The 24,585-nt window shown below is 40.3% G+C and overlaps 2 protein-coding genes across 3 annotated transcripts; one reads left to right on the plus strand and one right to left on the minus strand.

The window, feature by feature from the left end:
• Positions 1-759: 759 nt before the first annotated feature.
• Positions 760-18,691, minus strand: LOC140574997 (sodium- and chloride-dependent GABA transporter 2-like). 2 transcript variants are annotated; one of them, XM_072695105.1, is made up of 15 exons: positions 18,679-18,691; positions 15,070-15,192; positions 13,575-13,709; positions 13,331-13,471; positions 12,966-13,050; positions 12,679-12,811; positions 12,361-12,495; positions 11,764-11,867; positions 7,674-7,798; positions 7,395-7,507; positions 7,163-7,300; positions 6,257-6,359; positions 4,679-4,779; positions 2,678-2,848; positions 760-1,456 (listed from the first exon to the last, which is right to left on the minus strand). In XM_072695105.1, exons 1-15 carry the CDS (start codon positions 18,689-18,691, stop codon positions 1,313-1,315), a joined length of 1,764 nt encoding a protein of 587 aa, XP_072551206.1. In that variant the 3' UTR covers positions 760-1,312. The 2 variants fall into 2 exon arrangements, with proteins under 2 accessions (XP_072551206.1, XP_072551207.1); XM_072695106.1 differs by lacking the exon at positions 18,679-18,691 and adding an exon at positions 16,108-16,123.
• On the plus strand, positions 17,696-23,835 carry LOC140574996 (uncharacterized). Its single transcript, XM_072695104.1, has 4 exons — positions 17,696-17,784; positions 19,071-19,820; positions 21,080-22,078; positions 22,676-23,835. Exons 2-4 carry the CDS (start codon positions 19,080-19,082, stop codon positions 22,850-22,852), a joined length of 1,917 nt encoding a protein of 638 aa, XP_072551205.1. The 5' UTR covers positions 17,696-17,784; positions 19,071-19,079; the 3' UTR covers positions 22,853-23,835.
• Positions 23,836-24,585: the final 750 nt, after the last annotated feature.

Below are 24,585 nucleotides of genomic sequence, written 5' to 3' on the forward strand. Positions count from 1 at the left end.
TAGTCAGTACCCATCAAAGGTGCCACAAGGAAAGACAACCACTGAACTTGCAGCAGGATCATGGGCACCTTAAGGCGTTAAATGATCTGGTGCTAATGTGTTTGTACCAGACACCACAGCACACCTTCAGAGGTCTTATGGAGTCCATGCCTTAACTGGTCAGAGCCATTTTGGAAGATTCCTGTTTAAAGTTTAAATCTAAATTTATTTTACTTGACCACCACATAAACACATCATTGGCATTTGGTCCATCGGAGTGGGTTTGGTGTAAGACTCCAAGAAAAAAGTTCTAGAAAAACTAATCCAGTCAAAATCGTTCACAGTGGTGGTGAATAAAACCGGATGTCTTAACCTCTAAAAGCTTCCCCACAGAAAGTTTTCACACCAGATGGTTCTGAATACGCTGCCATACTGCTGGTGCTTCTGATAGTGAGCTGGACTCTAGTAATGCTGTGACTGGAATAACCAGCTTAATGTGTAATCAGCTGCTGCAGATCAGACAGAAGGAAAAATAGAAATCCTCTAACTGTTCCCACGGCAACGGACAAGATACCATTGGGCAATTCTTGGGTGAGAGAAAAGCCAAAAACAGCTTTAATAATTAAAACTACAACACAATTTTCTTTATTGAAAGGCTATTCAGTCTGGGTCGAACTGACAAGTGAAACAGAAATATTTGATGGTGATTTATTAAGGGAGGGACGTGTGACTTTGCTGTGCAAGGAGCTACAGGGTGCCCATGCTTGACCTCTGTCCACAGTCTCCTAAAATGGGTGTGTGACTTGCACTGTGAAGAACTGCGGGAGAACAAGTTTAACACAGTTACACGTCAACATTTCGCCAACCCCTCCTTAAAACTAAACGCTGTTTGCCAGCAGAATGTCATAAATGACACATCACCAGCTTGATTCCCAGTGATTGTGTGGTATTTTGTGATTTGGGTGGACTGGAAATGAGCAAACTGGATAGAAATTTAGAAAAATAAAAAGGAAGATTCGCCAATGTAGACTTGAAACTCTCTTATTTTGAGCTTGTTTTCCTCAATGAGAAACGGAAGTCCTTATTTGGGTGTTTCCAATTATAACTGGCTCTGAGTCCTGTGGGCCTGGATCTGCTTCACAAAGCATGTTGTGTGGGGTTTTTTTGAGTGAGTTTGTTTGTTTGTTTTGGGTTTTTTCCCCCCTCTCTATTTAGCCAAATACCTTTTGGATAAATAAGGCTAGGTTTAAGGACATCCTTATCCTATAGTGCTTAACATCAGGCTTAAGGTATCTGGCTAACCGAAACCCAGCTTTGTGAATAGGTGTTTCGTTTAGTTCTGTGTTTCTTTGTATTGATCTGTGTTTTTGATGATCAGCTCCTTCAGCTCTGTTGCTGTGGTCACTTTATATGCCTCAGCCTTCTGTCTCCGGGTCAGGGGTAAGTCAGGATCAGGTGTACACAGCTGGATCCAGCGCTGCCAACAGAAAATGGGTTCAGTGATTTTATTATTGTAATTTCTTCTTTTTTAATTCTAATTGTTTGCATATTTGGTTTGTGTGTGTGTGTGTGAGATATATATATATATATATATATAGCACACACACACATATATATATATATATAAAATGTGGGAACAGATTTTCAAAATTATCTGCATAATAACAGTTAAAGTGAACAAACTGAGTGGGTTTGGTGTGAAACTTACCCAGTTAGAACTGTTCAGTGGTGGGCAGTGGAACTAGAGGTCTGAGCTTCTAAGGCTATGTTCAGACCGCCAGCCCAAAGCCAACTTTTGGAATGTCTAGCTTGTATCTAGATTTGATGTTTTGAGCGTCTGGACCGCCAAAAACCCTGATGGAGGTCTTTTGAAATGCGGCTTCAATTGGATTTATACAGATGTGTCTCGGTCTGGAAGCTCTGGCTGCTCAAATCGAATTTTCAAGTGTATTTACTTGTGGTGAACTGCAACCTCCATCTCTCCTGCATCCACATACGAAAGCAGCTTGTGCGCACCTACATCATTACTACAGTAATCCATGCAGATAGGTCTGTGATGTCCGGACACGCAAATCCAATCTGATTGCTTGCAGACAGTCATCTCACCCGATCTGATTTGGGGAAACCATTCTGATTTGCCTGCAGTCTGAACACCGCCTAAAACCTAATTACCCCAAATGGCTATAAATAACCTGCCTGGTGCCTGAGATACTGTTATACCATAGTTTTGACAAGATTTAGGTGACCTCATCCTAAAATGTAAAAATCTACATTTACAAAATCGTATCTTTTTAAAAATGATCAGCTTGTTAAACCTATTTACAGTCAAAAATGTTCAGTGAAATTGTGACTTTCCATATGCAAGATATGTTTTAAGAACTAGAGCAAAATCCACTAAATCTGAGAAAAAAATCACAAAGTAAAAATGAAGACTTCTTTCGAGCTTGTTGTTTTTAAAAATCGCATCATTAAATTGTGGAGGGGTGCATGCAGGGCGTTGTACAGCAAAACTTTGCCCTGTAAAGAATAGCACTGTAAAGAAATTGAAGTCTGTAAGTTTCTCTACAATGAAGCACAATTTCACACCAAACCTCACTACCAAATGTTCATCTTAAACAAAGAAATGTTTGGTTCCCCTTTATTCTGATCACTGTAACTTTCTTGTGTTTAAACAGCGTGTACCTGTGTCCAGACTCACCTGTTTCGGGTTCCCTCTCGCTGCCCACAGAAGAATCAGTGCCCGCCCTGGCACCAGCACAACAGAGGAGAGCGCCAGCACCCAGCCCAGCCCGTACGCCCAGCCCGGGTACACATACCAGCGGTTAAAGGTCAGGGGCTGGTACTCCACCAGAGAGCAGATAAATGACCCCTTGAAACAAAGAGGGCCATTATCTCAACTGAATTAAATGATTATTTAAACATATTGTGATGTTGTTTAGAATAGATTCAGTGGTCACTGATCTGTGGATTACAGTTGTTCACAAATCTATCCTATTTTAGCAGTTATATTTTTTTATACCTTTATACATGCCACTGGCCGCAGTTATAAGCAAACATGGCATCAACTTCTATTGTTATACAGATGATGCACATATCACAACTGTACATATCAGTCAAGCCTGATGACAAACTACGGATTAAAGAAAATTGAGGACATTGTAAAAGACCTGATGCTGGATATAGAATAACTTCCTCCTTCTAAACAGTGACAAAACGGAGGTTGGGTCCAAAAGCTGCAAGAAATAAATTCTCAGACTTTGTTAAATGTGGCTGATGTTCTCTGTTCTATATAGTTCAGCAGCTAAAATCTTGGAGTCATAATTATTTCAGATAAATCATTTGACCAATATATTTCTACATCTTTGTAACATTGCCAAGCTAATAAATGCTTTATTGCCTGCATGATGCAGAAAAATACACATGCTTTTATTACCTTAAGGCTAGACTATGCAATGTGCTATTGTCAGGTTGTTCCAGCAGGAACCTTCAGCTAGTTCAAAATGCTGCAGCCAGGGTCCTTACTAAAACTAGACAGTTTCATTGTATTGGTCCAGTTCTATCAGCACGGCATTGGCTTTCAGTTACATTCTGTATTGATTTATAAAATTATATCGTTGATATGCAAAGCCTTACATGGCCTTGCTCATGAGTACCTCATTTCCTACTATGAAGCCAAACTCTTTGTATGCTAAGGCATTGAGTTCCTTTCACTGGTACTAAGGGGCCAAACCAAACTCCTGAAAAACAACCCCACACCATAATCCCCCCTCCACCAAACTTTACACTTGGCACGATGCAAAGCTTGGATGCAGCTGCTCGGCCATGGAAACCCATTCCATGAAGCGCTCTCTCTCTATGCACTGTTCCTGAGCTAATCTGAGGGCTACATGAAGTTTGGAGGTCTACAGCGATTGACTCTGCAGAAAGATCTCTTTGCACAATGTGCCTCAGCATCAGCTGACCCCGCTCTGTCATTTTACGTGGCCTATGACTTTGTGGCTGAGTTGTTGACGTTCCCAATTGCTTCCACTTTAATACCACTGATAGTTGACTATGGAATATTTAGTAGCAAGGAAATTTTACAGCTGGACTTGTTGCACAGGTGGCATCCTATCACAGTACCGTGCTGGAATTCACTGAGCTCCTGAGAGCGACCCCTTCTACATTAAGTAGACTTGTTACTTCTGCCATTACTGTATTTAGTCTTTCCATAGTAGTGGTTACATTTATTATATTTTGATTATCAGCACACCTAAACAGTAGAACAGTCTTATGTGGTGCTTTTCTTTTTTATTATTATTATTTTTTTTTATCAATAACTTGGCCAGAGGAGAATGCCCTCTTCCCCTTCCTTGAGAGTCTTGGGTCCTTCTAAGGTTTCTTCCTTTAGTCTTCAGGGAGTTTTTCCCCTTGCAACTGTCTCCTTTGGGTTGCTCACCGGGGGTCTTTGTTTTATTGAACTCTCTTATTGATCATCTATTATTGCATGATAATAGATGACTGTAAAGCATTGTGACTAGGTCACAGTTGTAAAAAACTGTATTTATACAAATAAATCAGATTTTATTCTGGTGGCTGTTTGCAGAATTGCTTATGATGATCAGTATGTTCTCCAATCTGTGTTTACCTGCATTACCGATTTGCAGCTCTCATTCATTTCGTCCTGTACATCAACATATACAAACCAAGACAGGCTCACCATGGAAACAAGGGGGGTAAGGTACTTCCAGCAGAGTTTAAAGATGAAGTTAGGGTAGCATCCGGTCATGTCTTCAATGACCTCACACATTTGATCAGCTCCTGTGGTGAGAAATAAAGGTCTGAATGGGAATTGATGAACAGATGCTTAATGTGGCTATTAGTTATCAGTGGTGGGGTATGGTTCAAGTTACAAAAAAGACCTGCAAAAAAAATGCATTACTTGGAAAAACATAGAAAATAGAAGAATAATGTAGGATATAGGCCTCTAAGTCCATGGTGTACATGGATGTACTGTAGCATTGCAGCCCAACAAGAATGTTTAAACTTTGCGGCTACGTCATCAGGAGGTCACAGGTTTGAGTTCTGCTGACCCCTCGGTCACTGCCACCGCTCTCTGGGGAGTCAACAACTAATTCCTAGATTACTCTAATGTGAGTGTGTGAAGAGTTAAAATAATTTCTCCAAAATAATGTTTATAATATTTCTTAAACACACAGAATGCACTTAAGTGTACTATTCTGTGACACAAAATAGTCAGTCAGTTTTACAGTCAAACATCCATCACAAGAGATAAAATAATTCAAGTAAAAGAAATAAGGTACAATTTAACAAAATAAAACAATGTAAAATTCCCAGAGGGACACGAGAGCAAGGTTTACAGTCCAAAATCAAATGATCTTACAGTATGTTTTGAATATTTTAAGTAATGGGGGGGTGGTTACTAGGTTCTTAAAGAATATTCTCAGTTAACTTTTTCCTAACAAAATTATTTAAAGTAGTGCGGAAATCAAATCATTTAGCTCACAAACAGTGTTTTATATATATCAGACATTTTGTGGACTTATATGTTAGCAGAGATGTGGTTAAAATTGCAATGTTTGGTTAAAATTGCGCTTGCGGGTAAGTGTCCATCTTCACGCAGCTGTTATAATAATATGCCAGATTAAATCTTTGTCGAAAAATATTTACTGATCATTACATTACGTTTTTATCTCGATAAAGCGTTGCTATTTCACTTTATTTATTAAAGGTGAATCACTTATTAGCAAGTTCAGCAAGTTGTTGCTATGCTGGCATATAAAGTTGATACCAACAGGTAAAGCTAGATAAAATAATAAAGCAACTATAAACAACTACCACTAGATAAAACATACTGTGCAACTCAGCTCGTCTGCTAGCATGCTAGCTACATCGGCCGGCTAACGTATATCATGCTAGTTACATCGGCTGGCTAACGTATAGGGTCCTAAATGGTCCTTTTGTAAGGTGACGTCAGAGGGATGGGATGTGCCAGTAGGCGCGACCATCTTTGCGACGCGTCGACGCACGTTAGGCAAATCGACGTGATTTCGTAATCGATTACGCATCGACGTAATCGACGCGTCGCCCCAGCCTCATTGCATTATTATGATTAGTGTGTATGTAAATGCCACACTGTAGGTTATTTACAACAGGTAATGGTTTTGAATAGTGAACCATGGTGAAGAGTTCTTTACATTGGTGGAAAACCTTTTGTAGCACCACTATATACTTTTTTCAGTACTATATAGAGAGTTTATTATTGTTGTGTACGTACCATAGATCCAGGCCACAGCCACAGACTGAAACACAGCCAGAAACAGAAGGCAGCTCCCATTACAGGCGTAATAATCAAACAGCTGGAACACAAACATCCCTCCCTAGTGAAAACAAACAGGATTAGCCTCTAATCGATGATAATTCTGTTGTTCTTGAGTACATCATATATTACTTTGTATTTACCCTGATATAGTGATTTATGCTATCCAAATATCTTCCCTATACCTCTGCTAGGAGCATTCTCTGCTATGGTGATTTTAGCCTTTAGAAATCTCCTACCTGCTGGTTCATTTAGACAGCTTTACCTGTAGATGTACACTATGGTTGACTGCTATGACAAGGTAGCACTAGCACACTGTAATCCTGTACGCATTGTGCACACTTTTTTCTTTTTCTTTTCTTTTTTTTTTTTTTTTTTACAATGTTTGAATTTTTTAAACAATTTTCTTTAAAATAAAATTTTGATTAATATGCTTGAGAATGAGATGTATTTTTTTTGGCTGCGTCCACCCTCCATGATATGACGCCACATGAATGACTGGTGTCAATTTCAATAGCCATAGGTCACTGCAAGTTCACCATGTCCGATGCTTAATCGTGATTGTTGGCAATGTTGGATTTAGCGTATCTTGTGTGTTAGCAAGCAAATAGACAAGGAAGCGCAAAATGAACTATTTAAATTTCTCCTCTGGCTGTTTCAGTATCCTCCTTTATTAAGCTCAAAGGGTCCAAATAAAAAAAAAAAAAAACGGCACAGTAATATTTCTAGCTTGTCTAATAATCTAGTTTGATCTTTAGAACATGCTCAAAATGGTTGTGCATTAAAAGCTGGTGTAGAGCTGAGTTTTACTAAACAACTGTTAATTTAGATCTTCGTACTGTCTTATTATTTCTCTCTCTGTACCTGAGTGACCATCACCAGCTGGGTGAGGAAGCAGGTGAGGCAGAAGAAAAGGAGGAAGAGTTCCCGGCGGCCAGCTTGGCGGAGCATTCTGGGGAAAACGTCCGTCACTGACGTGATCACCACTTCCATGGCAACAAACTGAGGGGTGAATAGAGCAGGACAGAGGACCAGATAAGGAGTGTGTGTGTGTGTGTGTGTGTGTGTGTGTGTGTGTGTGTGTGTGTGTGTGTACCTGTGTATCCAGGCCCAGCAGGATGATCATGATGAAGAAGCACACAGACCACAGCTGAGGTAACGGCATCATCGCCACAGCCTGAGGGTACGCTATAAAAGCTAGGCCGGGGCCTAACACACACAGAAAGAGAGAGAAGTAGATGCAATTTATTAAACTTTGTTGACAGTTAGAATTTTTTGGAATTTTGTACAATTGGGGAATTTGTTGAAATGTTAAAGTCTGCTTTTAGAATTTCTGTAGCTTCTCACAGCTCTGTGTGTTTGTGTATACAAATACCTGACTCTGCTACATCCTCTACTGCGACTCCCTGTTGATCAGCCATAAAACCCAGAACTGAGAACACGGCAAATCCGGCCACCACACTTGTACAGCTGTTCAACACGCACAGCCAGAACGTGTCCCTACACACACACACACACACCCTGAAAATTCCATTTCTCACTGTGCAAGAAACACGCTACAAGTAAGTATAGTAACTATATAACGTATAGATATATATGTCAGTGCTGAACTACAGCTTATCTTCAAACAGTCTAAGCTAGGTCATTGGGTCTAATCTCTAAGCTAATTGCACTGCACTCTAACATGTTTTGTTTATTCTAGATTAAACAGGATCATTCAGAGCTCGATCTTGTGACGGACATTACTCTGTATTTGAGCTCATCTTGCTCTGAACAGTGTGTTTAGCTGTATCAGCCCTGATAACCCTGAGAGAACAGACCTGATTAGAGAGTTTTCTGTTTAGTTTCACAAATGTAACCAGTTTCCAGCAGAATTACAATTACAGAGATACAGTCATTTGATACATAAATTACACCCTATTTGAATTTTTAATGGTTTTATATATCAGGACATAATAAAGGAAAACATCTTTAGCTGATCGTAAAATTAGGTAAATACAACCTCAGATGAACAACACAACACACCAGATTCCACTGTGTTATTATTAATTTAACAAAAACTAGCCACAATGCAGAAGCAGAGTGTGAACAATACATACAACCCCTTACTGCATCCATAGGAGTTAAGAGGTAAGTTGCAGTCAGGTGCTGCTAATCAAATGTCCTTGATTAACTGATCATCAGCAAGTGTGACCATCTCCATAAAAACAAACGATTGGCAGTTTGCTGGTCTGGAGCATTCAGGTGTGTGTTGATATACTGCCAAGAGGAAAAACATCAATAATGATCTTAAGAAACAATTGTTGCTGCCCATCAATCTGGGAACCGTAAGGCCGTCTCCAAACAATTTGAAGTCTGCCATTCTACAGTAACTAAGAGGAAGTGGAAAACATTCAAGACAGTTGCCAATCTTTCCAGGAGTGGACGTCCCAGCAAATTCAAGGTTGGACCATGCAGTTCTTAGAGGAATTACAAAAACCTACACCTACACAGAGCTAAACAGGCCTCAGTTAGCATGTTAAATGGTGCAGTTTGCATTTACATTTAGGGCATTTAGCAGAAGTGCTTCACTGTTTACTCCGAAAATATATTTCACTAATTTGTATTGGCTAGGATCCAAAAGATATCTCTATGTCTAGATACTACTAAATACAAGAGTTAGTATGCATACCACAATACTCAACATACACTACACTTTGATTAAAGTACTCTTGGAAGAGGTGTGTCTTCAGTCTGTGTTTGAAGACAGCGAGCCACTCTGCTGTTTGGACACCCAGGGGAGGTTTGTTACACCACTGTGGTGCCAGGATGTAAAAAAACCTGGACGCTTGTCTAATGTGGATCTTAAAGGATGGCGGGTCAAGCCGAGTCGTACTTGAAGCTGGGCTCTTGGTACAGATTGGCTTTTGGCCATTTCCATCAAATACAGAGGGGCTGGTCCATTCTTGGCTTTGTAGGCCAATGCCAAGGGTTTGAATCTGATGTGCGCAGCAGCTACAGGGAGCCAGTAAAGAGAACGCAGTACAGGAGTTACATAGTTGAAACGGTGCATTCTGAATCAGTTGGCATAGGAAGCCCAGCCAGAAAGGAGGTGTAGTAGTCAAGTCTTGAAATGACAAGACTCGGAACAAGCACCTGGGTGGACTCTCTAGAGAGGAAAGGTCAAATTCTCCAGATGCTGTAGGAGGAGAAATCTACATGACCGAGTCGTCATGCCAGTACAATGACAGTACAATTAGAAAAAGACTGAACAAGTATGGCTTGTTTGGGCACAGAATATGGCAGCAGCTTAAGCTGAACAAACCACAAGACTTCCGGAACAATGTCTTTTGGACAGACCAGATCAAAGTAAAGATGTCTGTCCAAATTGCACAGTGCCAGGTTTTGGAAAAAAACAGACAAACAAACAAAACAACAGCATATCAGCACAATACCTCACATAACTGTCAAGCACAGTGGTGGAGGGGTGGAGAGGACCTGGGCACCTTGCAGTCAGTAAGTCAGACATTTTTATTATGTCCTGATATGTGTTTGTGTATTATAAGTTCATACATTATGCACATGCATACATACTTACTATACACACTACATACAAATAAACACACATACAGACACACACACACACACACACACACACATATATATACAGTCATGCCCGAAAGTATTCATACCCCTGGCAAAGTTTGACTTAAATTTACTTTTATTTAACCAGAAGTTATATTTTTGCCTTGAAACGACACAGGCATCTCCCAGGAGATAACACGATGATGTACAAGAGGCATCATTGTGGGAAAAAGTATTTCTCAGCTTTTATACACATTTGAACAAAAAGTGGCATGTCCAAAATGATTCATACCCTTTGAAAACTGTCACAGTATATGGGAAAATCCAAAGTTCTATACCATTCCAAATAGCCCAAACTGTTTTAAAGCATCCTAATTACCCTGATTCATTGGGAACAGCTGTTTTAATCAACTCAACAGGAGAAAAACAGCAGCTCTCTGCAGTTGGTTTGTGGACAGTCATGGCTAAGACAAAGGAGCTCACTAAGGACCTGCGGCTGTGCATTGTGGCCGCTCACAAGTCAGGAAAGGGCTATAAAGCCATATCAAAATGTTTTCAAGTTCCAGTGGCTACAGTGCAAAGTATTATTAAAAAATACAAGAAGTTCCGCACTGTGGAAAATCTCAGAAGATGTGGTCGGAAGCCAAAAGTGACACCTGTGCTGGCCAGGAAAAAAGTGAGAGAGGTGAAGAAAAATCCAAGGATCACCACCAAGGCCATCCTGGTGAATCTGGACTCTGCTGGTGGCGACATCTCAAGGCAGACAGTTCAACGGACACTGCACACTGCTGGGTTCCACGGACACAGGCCAAGGAGGACACCACTTCTCCAGAAAAGGCACACAAAAGCCCGCTTGACCTTTGCAAATGCTCATCTGGACAAAGAAGAAGACTTCTGGTGTTCTGTTTTATGGTCAGATGAAACAAAAATTGAATTGTTTGGCCACAATGATGTGTGCACCATTTGGCGTAAAAAAGGAGAAGCCTTCAACCCTAAGAACACCATCCCCACTGTCAAACATGGTGGTGGGAACCTAATGTTTTGGGGGTGTTTTTCAGCCAATGGACCAGGGAACTTGATCGCAGTAAATGGCACCATGAAAAAAGAGCAATACATCAAGATTCTCAACAACAACATCAGGCAGTCTGCAGAGAAACTTGGCCTTGGGAACCGGTGGACATTTCAGCACGACAACGACCCAAAACACACAGCCAAAGTGGTGAAGAAATGGTTAGCAGACAAAAACATTAATGTTTTGCAGTGGCCCAGCCAGAGTCCTGACTTGAATCCAATTGAGAATCTGTGGAGGGAGCTAAAGATCAGGGTGATGGCAAGGAGACCCTCGAACCTCAAAGAGTTGGAGCTCATCACTAAAGATGAATGGGCAAAAATACCAGTGGAGACATGCAAAAAGCTGGTCAGCAATTACAGGAAGCGTTTGATTGCTGTAATAGCCAATAAAGGCTTTTCTATTAATTATTGAGAAGGGTATGAATAATTTTGGACATGCCACTTTTTGTTCAAATGTGTATAAAAGCTGAGAAATATTTTTTCCCACAATGATGCCTCTTGTACATCATCGTGTTATCTCCTGGGAGATGCCTGTGTCATTTCCAGGCAAAAATATAATTTCTGGTTAAATAAAAGTAAATTTAAGTCAAACTTTGACAGGGGTATGAATACTTTCGGGCATGACTGTATATATATATATATACTGTGTATATACACAGTGCTCATTATGGGGAAAAATCATTTGAACCGACAATATATACAGTAATAAATAAAATAATATATTATAAGAAATGTTTATGTGAAACAAGTCCACATTAATATTAATGATCGGTCAGTCCCTAAATGTCCTGTTAGTGGTATGAAATCGTGTTTGGTGTGAAATTGCTGACCTGTAGCAGTTGTTGTTGTACTTGTTGTAGCTTCCCAGCACGGTGAGAGAGCCCACAGCTACACTGTATGAGAAGAACACCTGAGTACCTGCCTCCATCCACACCTGCACAGGTGACTTAGAGATCAGCCTTCAGCAGTTAAGCCCTGCCCATTCAGCCTACAGCAGTTTAGCCCCAACTCTTTAGTCTATAGCAGTTTAGCCCCACCCACTTAGCCTACAGCAGTTTAGCCCAACCCTTTAGCCTACAGCAGTTTAGCCCATCCTTTTATCCTATAGCAGTTTAGCTCTGCCCATTCAGCCTGCCTCAGTTTATTCCCAACCATTTAGCCTATAGCAGTTTAGCCCCACCTATTCATCCTACAGTAGTTTAGCCCCTCACTCACACTTAGTCTACAGCAGTGTAGCCCTGCCCACTTAGCCTACAGCAGTTTACCTAATCTTTTTATCCTACAGCAGTTTAGCCTAGCCCATTTAGACTAAAGCAGTTTAGCCAAACCCACTTAGCCTACAGCAGTTTAGCCCCGCCTATTTAGTCTACTACAGTTTATCCCCACTTGTGTAGCCTACAGTAGTTTAGCCATGCCCATTCCCTCACCTGTGCGTCCAGCAGATGCTGGGGGTCAGGGTAGATATAGAAGAGGACACCCTTTAATGCTCCCGGCAGAGTCAACCCCCGAATTAGCAGCACCAGCAGCATGACGTAGGGAAACGTGGCTGTTAAATACACCGCCTGGAGGAACGAAGAATACACAATTAAAAACACAACATATACTTATTTATACTGTTCTGGTGCTGGTTAACCAGTATGCCAGTGTTCAACACAACCTATGCTGGTTTATACCAGTCTGGTGCTGGTATGCTGTTGTTTGAAATATTATTTCTCAATAGTTCTCAAAGCCTAACCAATATACACCTTGCCGGTGGACTTGACACCCTTCCAGATGCAAAAGTAGCAGATGATCCACATGGCGATCAGACAGAGGACGATCTCCCACTTAAGCTTACCCAGCTCCTCAATTCCTCCAGAGATGTCCAGAACTCTGCGCCTGGACAGTAGATATGAACACATCCACAAATCACCAACGCACAACGTTACAATATGTGTACATGCAGTCAGAAATCTAAATCTTTTCAGACTTTTAAGCCTCTACATTCACAGACTGGTCAGCCAGGTAAAGATCGCATCTGCATTCCACTTACTCCCAGAATTCAGTGGCTGCAGAGGTTGAGTTGGTTTGCCCGGTCCAGTTTAGCGTAAGGTTCCTTATACCAAAATGACACTGAGCTAACGAAGAGAAAGAATCACATGTTGTCATGCTTTCACTTATAATAACACTACAGACATCATCCCTCAAAATTTTAGATGTATTACATTTCTTTGATCCTTTTTAATTATATATATAAAAAAATAGGCCATTCTGTAATTTCTTTCCTCAGATATTATTTTGGTTTTCGTTTATAGAAACTTTGCTCTGCCACAGTATTCAAAGCTAACATCAGTCGGCCAAGCAGGAGCCTAAACTTTGTTTGTATAGGCCTGGTTTTGGGGAGGTATTGTTTTGTACCTGTGTTCCAGCTGTTGTCGCAGGTGGCCCAGGGCAGCTGGGAGCTGAAAGAGAACACCAGGTAGAACAATGCCCAGGCCAGAACGATGATGTAATACATACAGCTGTACACTAGAATCAGCTGACCTGCATAGCCAACACCTACAGGAGAACAGGCAGAGTTCACAGAACTGTACCATACATGGCATACAGAGATCATAGCTATCTGACGTGTGAATGCTGAATGTGTCATTATGGTGCTCACCCTCAGCCAGAGGGCAGAGACGCTGCCAGCACGTAATGCCCCCCTCCTGGGTGTACTGCCCCATAGAAGTCTCCAGGAGGAACAGGGGCACCCCACAGGTCACCACAAAAACCAGATATGGTACCAGGAACGTACCTGGGGCCACACACAAATCAACAGAGAGTCAAACTCTCAAGCGTCCTCCAGCAAAATGTCTGCAGTGTTGCTCCAACAGTGCGTTTCCTAAAACAACTTGAGTAGAAGAACCAAAGTAGCACCTAAAACACGACTTTAGCAATGAGTTACTTTGCTAAAACTGCAGTAGACCTTCTTAGAACATTCAGCATCTCTTAGCACAGGAGCTTTAAATCTTAAATTTGCATCTTATTAGAATCTTCCAGTCCACCTTAAATGGTGCAGCTGATGCATTCTGCTGCAAAATGAGAAATTATCGCTGTCCAAATACGTATGGACCTGACTGGAGGACCCTTTCTGCTTAAAGTGTAGAGAATAACAATTTAACGTTATAGAACCATGTAAGCATTCAAATGTAGACTGTAGATAATTAAACCTGGGAAACCATTTATCAGTACTGCTTATGAAAGTATGAAGTTTGCATTTACCCACAGTCTTGAAAAGGGTTCTTTAGTAACATTTGCATGATTAAACTGTTCTTTGCCTGGTTAAAAGGTTCTTTGCCTTGTCTAAAAACGTTATGTACATGGTTCTGTACAGAACTCTTTTCAGTAAAATATAGAACTCGTTTGTCCAAAGTGTGGGGAGGAACCCTTTAACAACGCAAATAACCATTTAAGCAATCTGAAGGGTTCTTTAAGTTTACTAAAACCCCCTTTTTTAACACTGTAGGTACACTTTTAAAATGGTTCTTTAAAACGGGTTCTTTATCAAATGCAAAAGGTGTAGGTAAGCCCTGATAACTCAATGTACCGTTTGAATGCCTAAATGGTTCTCTAACTGTGGAAAGTGTTCTTCAGATTGGTGGAATTTCTTTTTGTAGAACCTTTTGAAAATGGTTCTGTGTAGCAAAAAAGGTTCCACTATAATTGAGTAAAAGAACTGTTTCAGAGCTATATAGAACCCTTTGTGCTCAGAATGTGGGTCTTGTGAAAGTAGAAAGGTCTTGTTGGAAAACCTGGAGTTACTCATTAATTCCATGAGAGAAAACATGAAAGCGGGACAGCTATTGAAATACACGCGTGTGATTAAATCAGCCCCAACTAACTTGATACTTGTACGTGTATTTTCATAAGCAGTACTGATGCAATACATACATAAAAACAGTGAATACATCACCAGCAATTCCATTACTGCTGCGTGTTAATGTGTAACTACACAGTTATTACAGACACTTTTTCTAACTTGAAAGCACACTTCAGATAAAAAACATGTCTTGGCTTATCGACTGAATCTGGGGTCAGTAATCAATCATGTTATTTTGGTTTTTCACTGAACTGATCTTTTAACCCTTTGAGTGTATGTGTTTCAGTGTTCTTACCTCCTCCGTTCTTGTAGCACAGGTAGGGGAACCGCCACACATTTCCCAAACCCACCACATTCCCTGCCACGGCCAGAAGAAACTCTATTTTACTGGCCCAGTGCCCTCGCTCCTCCATCTCTGCTCAATGTCACTGTCTTCTGCACCACCAGATCCTACAGTAACTTTACCCCACCCCACTGTGTTGTGAATGTTTCAATTGTTTCACAGGACCTGGTAGAGAATCCTGAATCGGATGAGTTGTACAGTTAAAGAAGTAAAAGAAGGTACTCATTGACCTGAGGTGCCAGATTTGTCTTCATAGAAGAACAAGGGTCACCAAAAGCACAATGACATGAACAGGTCATGTAAGACAGATGTGTTCTACTGGCGCTTCACACCTAAAAACTTACAAATGTTTGGTAAGTTCACCAAACTAAAAGTGTAATAGTGAGAAGCAGATTAGTGAACTGTTAAAGTACTATTAGTACTATGGTTGTATGTAAGTTTACTAAAACATTTACTGCAACGCGTGTACAAACTTTTTAACATGTTTTTTTTGTAAAGTGGATGGTTTATAGCTTGGACATGGTGGTTCTAGGGAAAACATCTAACGCTTTAAAGTCAGTCTGACCTGATTCTTGTTAGTTTGTCTCAGACACAAATCTGAGACAAACTAATCCATCACAATTCATTATCATTCAGACACTAAATTCTTTCTTGTAAATATAACAACATTTACCACCTCTACAGCTAATGTAGCTAATGTCACCATGCGCCAGTGGGCAGGGCCAGGTAATGTTTTAATAATGCTTTATAATATGTTTTCAAGAACATACCAGTTTGTTTGTACAAGGGGAAAGGTATAATTTGAAAATAATGTATAATGTATAATGACAGTGTAATGTATATATTCTTATGCAAAAATTTGGGCACCCCTGGCAAATATTTGGAAATATATGTAGGTGACTATTTTAATGTTTTAAGGTTTAAGCCCCTGCACAGATTTCAATTTGAAGTGTTTATTTGTATCCTAACTGTGTTGGTGGTTTAACTGACTTCCTTCACTTCTACCAGTGAAGTCCTGCTAAAAAAATGGAAGAGATGGTTTAGCTGATTCTGCCCAGATACCACAGAAAGAACAATCCTGATTGCGCAATTTATTGTTTAGTTTCACAGATTTCATTGTTTTGAACAGAACTGAATACTATAATAAAACTAATACTGTAATTCTACAGATGTTAAACACCAGCTTCATTTAAAGGTGCACATATTTGTGTAAATGTGTACTCTCATTTGACCCATCTGTGGTAGTGAACACACACACACACCCAGAGCGATGGGCAGCCAACTTTAGCGCCCAAGGAGCAGAGAAGGTGAAGGTCCTTGCTCAAGGGCCCAAAAGTGTCAGCTTGCTGAGTCTCGAACCCACAACCCTGTCATCAATGGACTGGATCTCTAACTGCTGAGCCACCACTGCCCAATCTACTACAATTACTTAACATTACTTCTTCTGAACTGACCCTCAGTGTTCCTCACTGCATCTTTGCAAGTATTTGTGTGTGTGGAAGAGAGAGCGAGAGAGAGTGAGACTGCAGTAAGAGCTGCTGCTGTAAATGATTGTCAGTTGTTTGGTTTGTGGGATTAGTGTTCCAGCATGCTGAGTCACTGTAACTGTTCTATTGGACGTTCTCTCATCACTGTTGGAACCGGGAGGCTGTTATTAACTTTCATTAACTCTGTGAATTATATGAATGTTCTTACAACATCATTCTGGATATGAATGTTAGTAAAACGTCATTCTGGATATTAATGTTAGTAGAACTTCATTCTGGATATTAATGTTAGTAGAACTTCATTCTGGATTTTAATGTTAGTAGAACTTCATTCTGGATATGAATGTTATTAGAACTTCATTCTTGATGTTAATGTTAGAAGAACTTCATTCTGGATATTAATGGTCATAGAACTTCATTCTGGATATTAATGTTATTAGAACGTCATTCTGGATATAAATGTGAGAAGAACTTCATTCTGGATATTAATGTTATTAGAGCTTCATTCTGGATATTAATGTTAGTAGAACTTCATTCTGGATATTAATTTTATTAGAGCTTCATTCTGGATATTAATGTTAGTAGAACTTCATTCTGGATATTAATGTTAGAAAAACTTCATTCTGGATATTAATGGTAATAGAACTTAATTCTGGATATTAATGGTCATAGAACTTAATTCTGGATAATAATGTGAGAAGAACTTCATTCTGGATATTAATGGTCATAGAACTTAATTCTGGATAATAATGTTATAAAAACATCAATCTGTATATTAATATTATTAGATCTTCATTCTGATTATTATTGGTAATAGAACTTCATTCTGGATATGAATGTGAGAAGAACTTCATTCTGAATATTAATGTTAGTAGAGATTCATTCTGAATATTAGTGTTAGAAAATCTTCTTTCTAGATATGAATGTTAGTAGAACTTCATTCTGGATATTAATGGTAATAGAACTTCATTCTGGATATTAATGTTAGTAGACTTTTGCACTTTAGTGTAAATTAAAATGATTTGGCATATAAATTTAATGTGTGGAGTCCAGGTGGTGGTGCTAGATCCATCAACTGTGGTTCTCCAAACCCCAAAGAATGCAGAGAAGAAGATCCAGTGCTCTGTGGTCCTTCGGATCTGCAGTGTTGGAGACAGACATACAGTAGAAGGGATTGCAGGTAGACAGCTGTTCAACATCTGTTTATATTGTTCTGTACGTTGTGTTTTTCACTTGCTGGCGTGATTACTGTGAAAACCCCGGGAGGCTACAGTTAGCTTTTTGTTACAATTGTTCCGTTCCACCTTAAACGCTGCGGCAGTTACAGTCTGGTGCTTGAGGCGTTACTGCTGTCACTGCTGCACCATTTAAGGTGGGACGGACGAATTCGAACAAGAATCGTCCAGAACACATAGAAGTCCGCACAGAACCAGACCCCATCATCCAAATTCGACTAAACAGGCGTTTATTATTTTGTGCCTGTGGCTTTCGTTTGTTAGTGATGATTTCTTTTCTTCGCCAGTTTTAACACTGGTTTTACTGGTTTTAACAAGCCTTCGCCAACTGGAGAACCCCCGTCGCCATCTTACGGGACTGTTCCTTTACTCTATTTCTTTGCTTTAAAGTGCAAGTCGGTGGGTATTATATTAAAAGAAATAGGAATGAGTTAATCGTCTTTTGTTGTAGTTTTAGTATTCATACAGTATTACTTTAAAATCGTTCACAGAGTGCTGTCATTAAGATGAGTTATTTAGGAATAGACACTTTTTATTTTCTGAATAGACAATCACTGATCTTCCATCTCTTCTTTTTAAATAAAATACGTCAAACCTTTGCCAATACCACATAAATCAGTTTAATATAAAAAATATATAATATATAAGCCCCTGTGAACAAAACTAGATGAACAGAAATGTGTTGCTAGGTAGATGCTTGGTGGTTGCTATGGTCTTGCTATAGGTAAATGCTAGTTCTATGGTATGGTATCCCAGGTGTTTGCTATGGTGATTGTTCATGTTGAATATATGGGGTCTCATTCTCTCTTTTTATTGGATCAAGAATTAAGCGCCATTACTTTTCTGTAGCATATTTGCAGCGGATTACAGACTGCATAACTCTAATACAGATAAATACAGATATATCGATTTCATTAATAAAATAAGATAACACAAAATTCCACATATTAGCAATGACCTGTTATGTAGGACCACCTAATAATGTGTTTTGTGTTGGTGGGATGCTTCGAAAATCCAACTTTTTATAATTTTTATACAAAAAAAATGCTCTTAATTCATTCAATATTTAGACATTGCTGATATTATAATGAACACTACTTAACCAGTCAGCACTCTTAGCAGTAAAGGGAAAAATCAGCACTTGGAAGACTAATTTAGGCAAGTAAACTGAAGGTCTGTCTGTATACTTTTATAATTTAATTGTTTTGTTTTATATATTTTTTTCCTGTAGAACGTAACAATGTCCAGTTGGGAGTTGCGTCCCGCTCCAGATGTCCACCCTCCTATAGGGTTTAAGTCTGTCTCCACTGACACGTCAGAAGATGCTCCCACTGAGGAATACTTCTCACAGTTTAAACCTGAGGAAATTAAAAGTGAGAACGTGGAGTCCAGGATAAGCTCTAGCACTCCTCAGGCTTCCTCTGGGGCTGTTGATTCTCACCAGCTTCACAGACCAAAGCGGAGAAATAGAGGCAAGGAGAGAACCCACCACTGTTCCGTGTGTGGCAAGAGTTTTAACCAGCTGTGCCACCTCCGGGTTCACCAGCGCATCCACACCGGAGAGAAGCCGTTCACCTGCTCGGAGTGCGGGATGAGTTTCAGAGAGAACGGCACCCTGAAAAAGCATGAGCGCGTCCACACCGGAGAGAGGCCGTTCTCCTGCTCTGAATGCGGCAAGAGTTTCAATCAGCAGAGCACTCTCCAGAAACACCAGCGCATTCACTCAGAGGAGGAACCGTACCACTGCACGTGCTGCGGGAAGAACTTCAAACAGCACAGCAGCCTTCAGCTGCACCTGTACAGTCACATAGACCAGAAGCCGTACTGCTGCTCGGAGTGCGGGAAGGGTTTTACCGTACAAGGCAGTCTCCTGAGACACCAGCGCATTCACACCGGAGAGAAACCCTACTACTGCTCTGTGTGTGGACGGAGCTTCAGACATTCCAATACTTTAAAGAAGCACAAGTGCTTTAAGGTGGAGGTGAGCAGTCCTGACACTCCTGACATTCATGACTCGGGGTGTGACAGTACACTCAGCCCATGATTAAGCTGACTTTATTAAATCAAATCAAATAAAAGAAATGTGTACATTGCTTTCTACAACAAAGTCACAAAGCAGCTTTGGAGAAATCCAGTTTTAAGACAAAAGATCAGAAACACATAAAACATCCAGTGAGCAAGCCAAAGGCCACAAAATCAGGAAAAAATCACTCAGAGCTGGAGGAAGAAACCTTGGAAAGAACCAAGACTCAAAGGGGGGAGAGAGATGGCTATATGACTTAAATAAATAAATATAGGCTATATATTGGCTGATCGAAATATAGTCGATCAGCCAAGACTGTGGTCACCCCCTTTTAATGAATGCATTCAGCTACTTTAAGGTGCACCCATTGCTGACACAGATATGCAAATGCACAGCTTGCCTAGTCTCTGCAGAGAAGTATTACCAATAGATTTAAAATCTTGGAACAGAGAAACATGGAACAGTTGGCACCATGCCTAATGCCAGGCATGTGCTAGTGGGGTATAAAGCCCCCCAGCATTGAGCTGTGGAGCAATGGAATTGTTCTCTGGAATGATGGTGCTCCATCCAATACTGTTGGGACTTGATTACATGGGCTATAAGACAAATCCAGCATCAGCTTGCCAGTCAGTCAGCATTCAGTAGCAGTAATGCTAGGCTCTCTAATATTATTTGTTTTTACAAAAATGGAAATATACAGGTATGTTTTCTTAATTTTGTTAGTGAAGTACACCATTCTTCTTAAAAACCGGCTCTGGCTACTCTGGCAATTATGGTGGGCTTGTTTTTTTCCCTTCTGATTTCATAGTGTGACCTCACCAATCAGTTCCCACAGCGCCCTCAACCTGTGGCCACCTTAGATGCACATGGAGGAATTAGTTTATCTGGCCATGTACTAGAGAGACTGAGGACTGAAATTTGACATACCAGACATGTTGTAATTTTGAAATAACAGCAACATTTTCAAATACTGTGGTATAATACAATAATTGTGTGCCTTACTACATAAGGTGATTAAATTAAAAATAGTATATACGTGTTTCTTTTTCTCCTGCTCTTTTTAAAAATAGGTAATTACACATGATTAATAATTGTTGACTGTATATTGACTGAAATGAAATAATTTATTGCGATAACTTTTTTATATTATTAACCGCACAATATCTTTGATTATTGATCTAAAACGAACTTGAACATACTTTTTTTTTCCCTCTCAGAAAGTTATAATATCCAGTGTGGAGTCTCCTCCTGCTCCAGACGTCCACGTTCCTACAGGGCTGAAATCTGCCTCCACGGACACGTCAGACGATGCTCCCAACAAGGAATTAGTCACACCTTTTAAAATCGTGGAGATTAAATGTGAGAACTTGGAGTCCACAGTAAGCTCCACTACTCCTCTGGAATTCTCTGAGACTGTTAATGCGAGCGCTCCTCTCAGAAAAGCACATAAGAGTACAGTCAAGAAGAGATCCCACCACTGCTTAGAGTGCGGCAAGAGCTTTCTTCAGCTGTGTCACCTCCAGGTTCACCAGCGTATTCACACTGGAGAGAAGCCGTTCACCTGCTTAGAGTGCGGGGTGAGTTTTAATCTCCAGAGTAATCTCCAAAAACACCAGCGCATCCACACCGGAGAGAAGCCGTACACCTGCGCAGAGTGTGGGAAGAGTTTCCGAGAGAACGGCACCCTCAAGAAACACGAGCGCGTTCACACCGGAGAGAAACCGTACCTCTGCTCAGAATGTGGGAGGAGTTTTAATCATCAGAGCAGTTTCCAAATACACCTGCGAATACACACCGGAGAGAAACCGTTCAACTGCCCGGTATGCGGAAAGAGCTTTAGAGATCGAGGAACCCTCAAAAAACACAAGTATGTTCACACAGAAGAGAAACCGTATCACTGCTCAGAGTGTGGAAGGAGTTTCAATCAACAGGGTACTCTTCAGAAACACCAGCGCACTCACACAGGAGAGAAGCCCTATCACTGCACATGCTGTGGGAAAAGTTTTAAACAGTATACTGGTCTTCAGCTTCATCTCTACAGTCACACGGAGGAGAAGCCGTTCTGCTGCTCAGAGTGTGGGAAGGGTTTCACTCTGCAGTGTAGTCTCCAGAGACACCAGCTCGTTCACACCGGAGAGAAACCTTATTACTGCTCCAAGTGTGGACGGAGCTTCAGGCATTCCAATACTTTGAAGAAGCACAAGTGTGTTAGGAAGGTGGGAACTCGTGACTCTCAAAACTTTGATGACACTCATGGTTCTTGAGAAGTATATAGAGCACTTTGGTTTGATTGCCATGGTGTTCATTGCAGCTGCCTTCAGTTGCTGTTTATTTGTGGGTCTTTCTGCTACTGTAAATAAAAAGCTGCTCAACTGGGCTGAGGTCAGGTGACTGACTCGGCCACTTCCATTTCTTTGCCTTAAGAAGCTATTTGGTTGCTTTCCCAGTATGTTTTGAGCCACTATCCCTCTGTATGGTCTTGTTCCACTGGCAGCTATACATGCCAATGCCATGCCAGTGCTTCCACCATGTTTGACAGATTATGTGGTATTGCTTCCTTCCTTTCCTTCTCCATATTGAAGTTAGTCTTGCTTTCAGCTATCTAAACAATCCAGTCTAATCTGGACTAGATGTTTATTCTCCAAGGCAAGAATTCTGCAATCATCTACTTTAGTTGTCTTCTGTGGTCTTCCAGCTTTTGGTCTTGCTGAGCTTGCTAGTGCATTCCTTCATCTTAAGAATGAACCACATTGTTGATTTGGCCGCCCCAAAAGTTTCTGCTCTTCCTGATTGGTTTGTTTTGTTTTTTTCAGTCTAATGATGGCCTCCTTCACCTGCATCAGCATCTCTTTGGACCACAGAGTTTCCATGAACAGCTACCAGATGCAAATTCAACACTTGGAACCAACCCTCGACCTTTTATCTCTTTTATATATCATGAAATAAAGAGCGAACAGGCCCCACCTGACAAGCAAACTGCTCATGAGTAAATTGTCCAATTACTTTTGAGCCAGTGAAAATGGAGGGACTGGGTAAAAATTACAGTAATTACTAAACACGGTATGTGTATTGATGCAGTATATATTTTAGTTAAACTCTCACTGTCCAGACACTTATTTACATGACTGTACAGTATGCACTACAGTTACTGATTGTATACCTACAAAGTTCACCCATGTGGTGGCTGTGCCTGATAAAATGCCCAGTTATTGTAGGGACGAAGCTGGGTGTACCTAATAGTCTAGCAGTTCTACAGGGTGGCCTCCTTTTGGAGTAGTGGAGGTGGGGCAGGTTGGATGTACTCTGTATTTCCCGGGACAACCAGGGAAGCAGCTGGAAAAGGACAGGCTTCTAGCATGGGTTCAGGGAATTTAGGGAATTTCTCTGAATGGGCAGCAGGGAGCAGCAGAGAGGAGAGATGAAGCATAGGTGAATCAGCTCTAACCAGGTTTAGTCATTTGCTCTTTTCTCATTTTATGATATATTTCTTGTTTTCTCTTTTCTAATACACTATATGTCCAAAAGTATCCAGACGCCTTCTAATAAGTACATTCAGCTGCTTCGGGTGCACCAAGGACACACAACTTATATCATCTCCATAAGAAAGTGGTACGTGTTCATTTGGCACCTCCTGGTGGGAAACCTATTTTTCAGATCAAACTGAGAGCACTTAATAGCAGAGTTATACATTAAAAATGATATATTACATGCTTTTCTGCTTGTATCATTCTCTGAGAATCAGTAAATCTGTGTGTTTTGTTTGTAACTGGCATGCTAATAATATACTGAAACACAGCAGTGGCCAGTAGTGCTTTTCCATTCTTAAGAAAGAAATCCATGTCTTTTATGTTTTTGTTTTGATGAAATACTTATATTCATAAGATTACATGAAATGTACAAGATGAACAAGAATGTATTGTATGGAAAAGTGTGCATACTGTAAACACAGTAAAAAGCAATGTAATAATCAATAAACCCATGTTTCTTTAATAATATTATTATTATTGTTATTATTATTTTAAATAACTATATTATACATAACAATATTTAAAATGATAATAATAGAAAACAAATCATTGGTTGTATGATGTCGGCATTGTGGCTCAATCTAACATTGTCTAATTTAACTAATTTTCTGGGGTTAAACTGGTTTCGAGTAGAACGTCCTTTTGGTCATGTTTTCGTTCCCATAGCAATGACATCTATCAATTTCTCTATCAATCGGCTAGCTAGCCAGATTCCCCCTGAAGACTGCTTCTGTACTTTTCATGATGAGTGTTTGACTGAGTTTGTGTTATTTGAATCTCCTATTGGTGTTGTAATAGATCACCGTTTTGAAGCAGATCAACAACTCACTGTGACCGTTTAAAGTACAGCTTCCAAACATGGTGGATGTAGTTTCACACACGAGGTTACTGATACCCCCAAATCAAACAATGAGAGATATACAAACTCATGTACATTCTCCTTTTTTCATCTTCCTGTACCTCCTGTTCTTCTTCCTCCTTCATCTCCTCTTCCTCCTTATTTTCATCTTCCTTTCCCTATTCCTTTTCCTCCTTCTGTACGTAGTATCTTCTACAGTAGTGATGAGCATCAATATGTTGGTATGTTCTGAGTTCAGCTTATTTCTTCTACTGCTGGACAAGCTGGAATTGTGGTTTACGTTAATCCTGCTTCAGTTTGAGTTACTGTGTGTTTATTGTGGCAGACCTATACACAC

Source organism: Salminus brasiliensis, chromosome 13 (assembly GCF_030463535.1).
Source record: "Salminus brasiliensis chromosome 13, fSalBra1.hap2, whole genome shotgun sequence".
In the NCBI taxonomy this organism is placed as follows: Eukaryota; Metazoa; Chordata; class Actinopteri; order Characiformes; family Bryconidae; genus Salminus; species Salminus brasiliensis.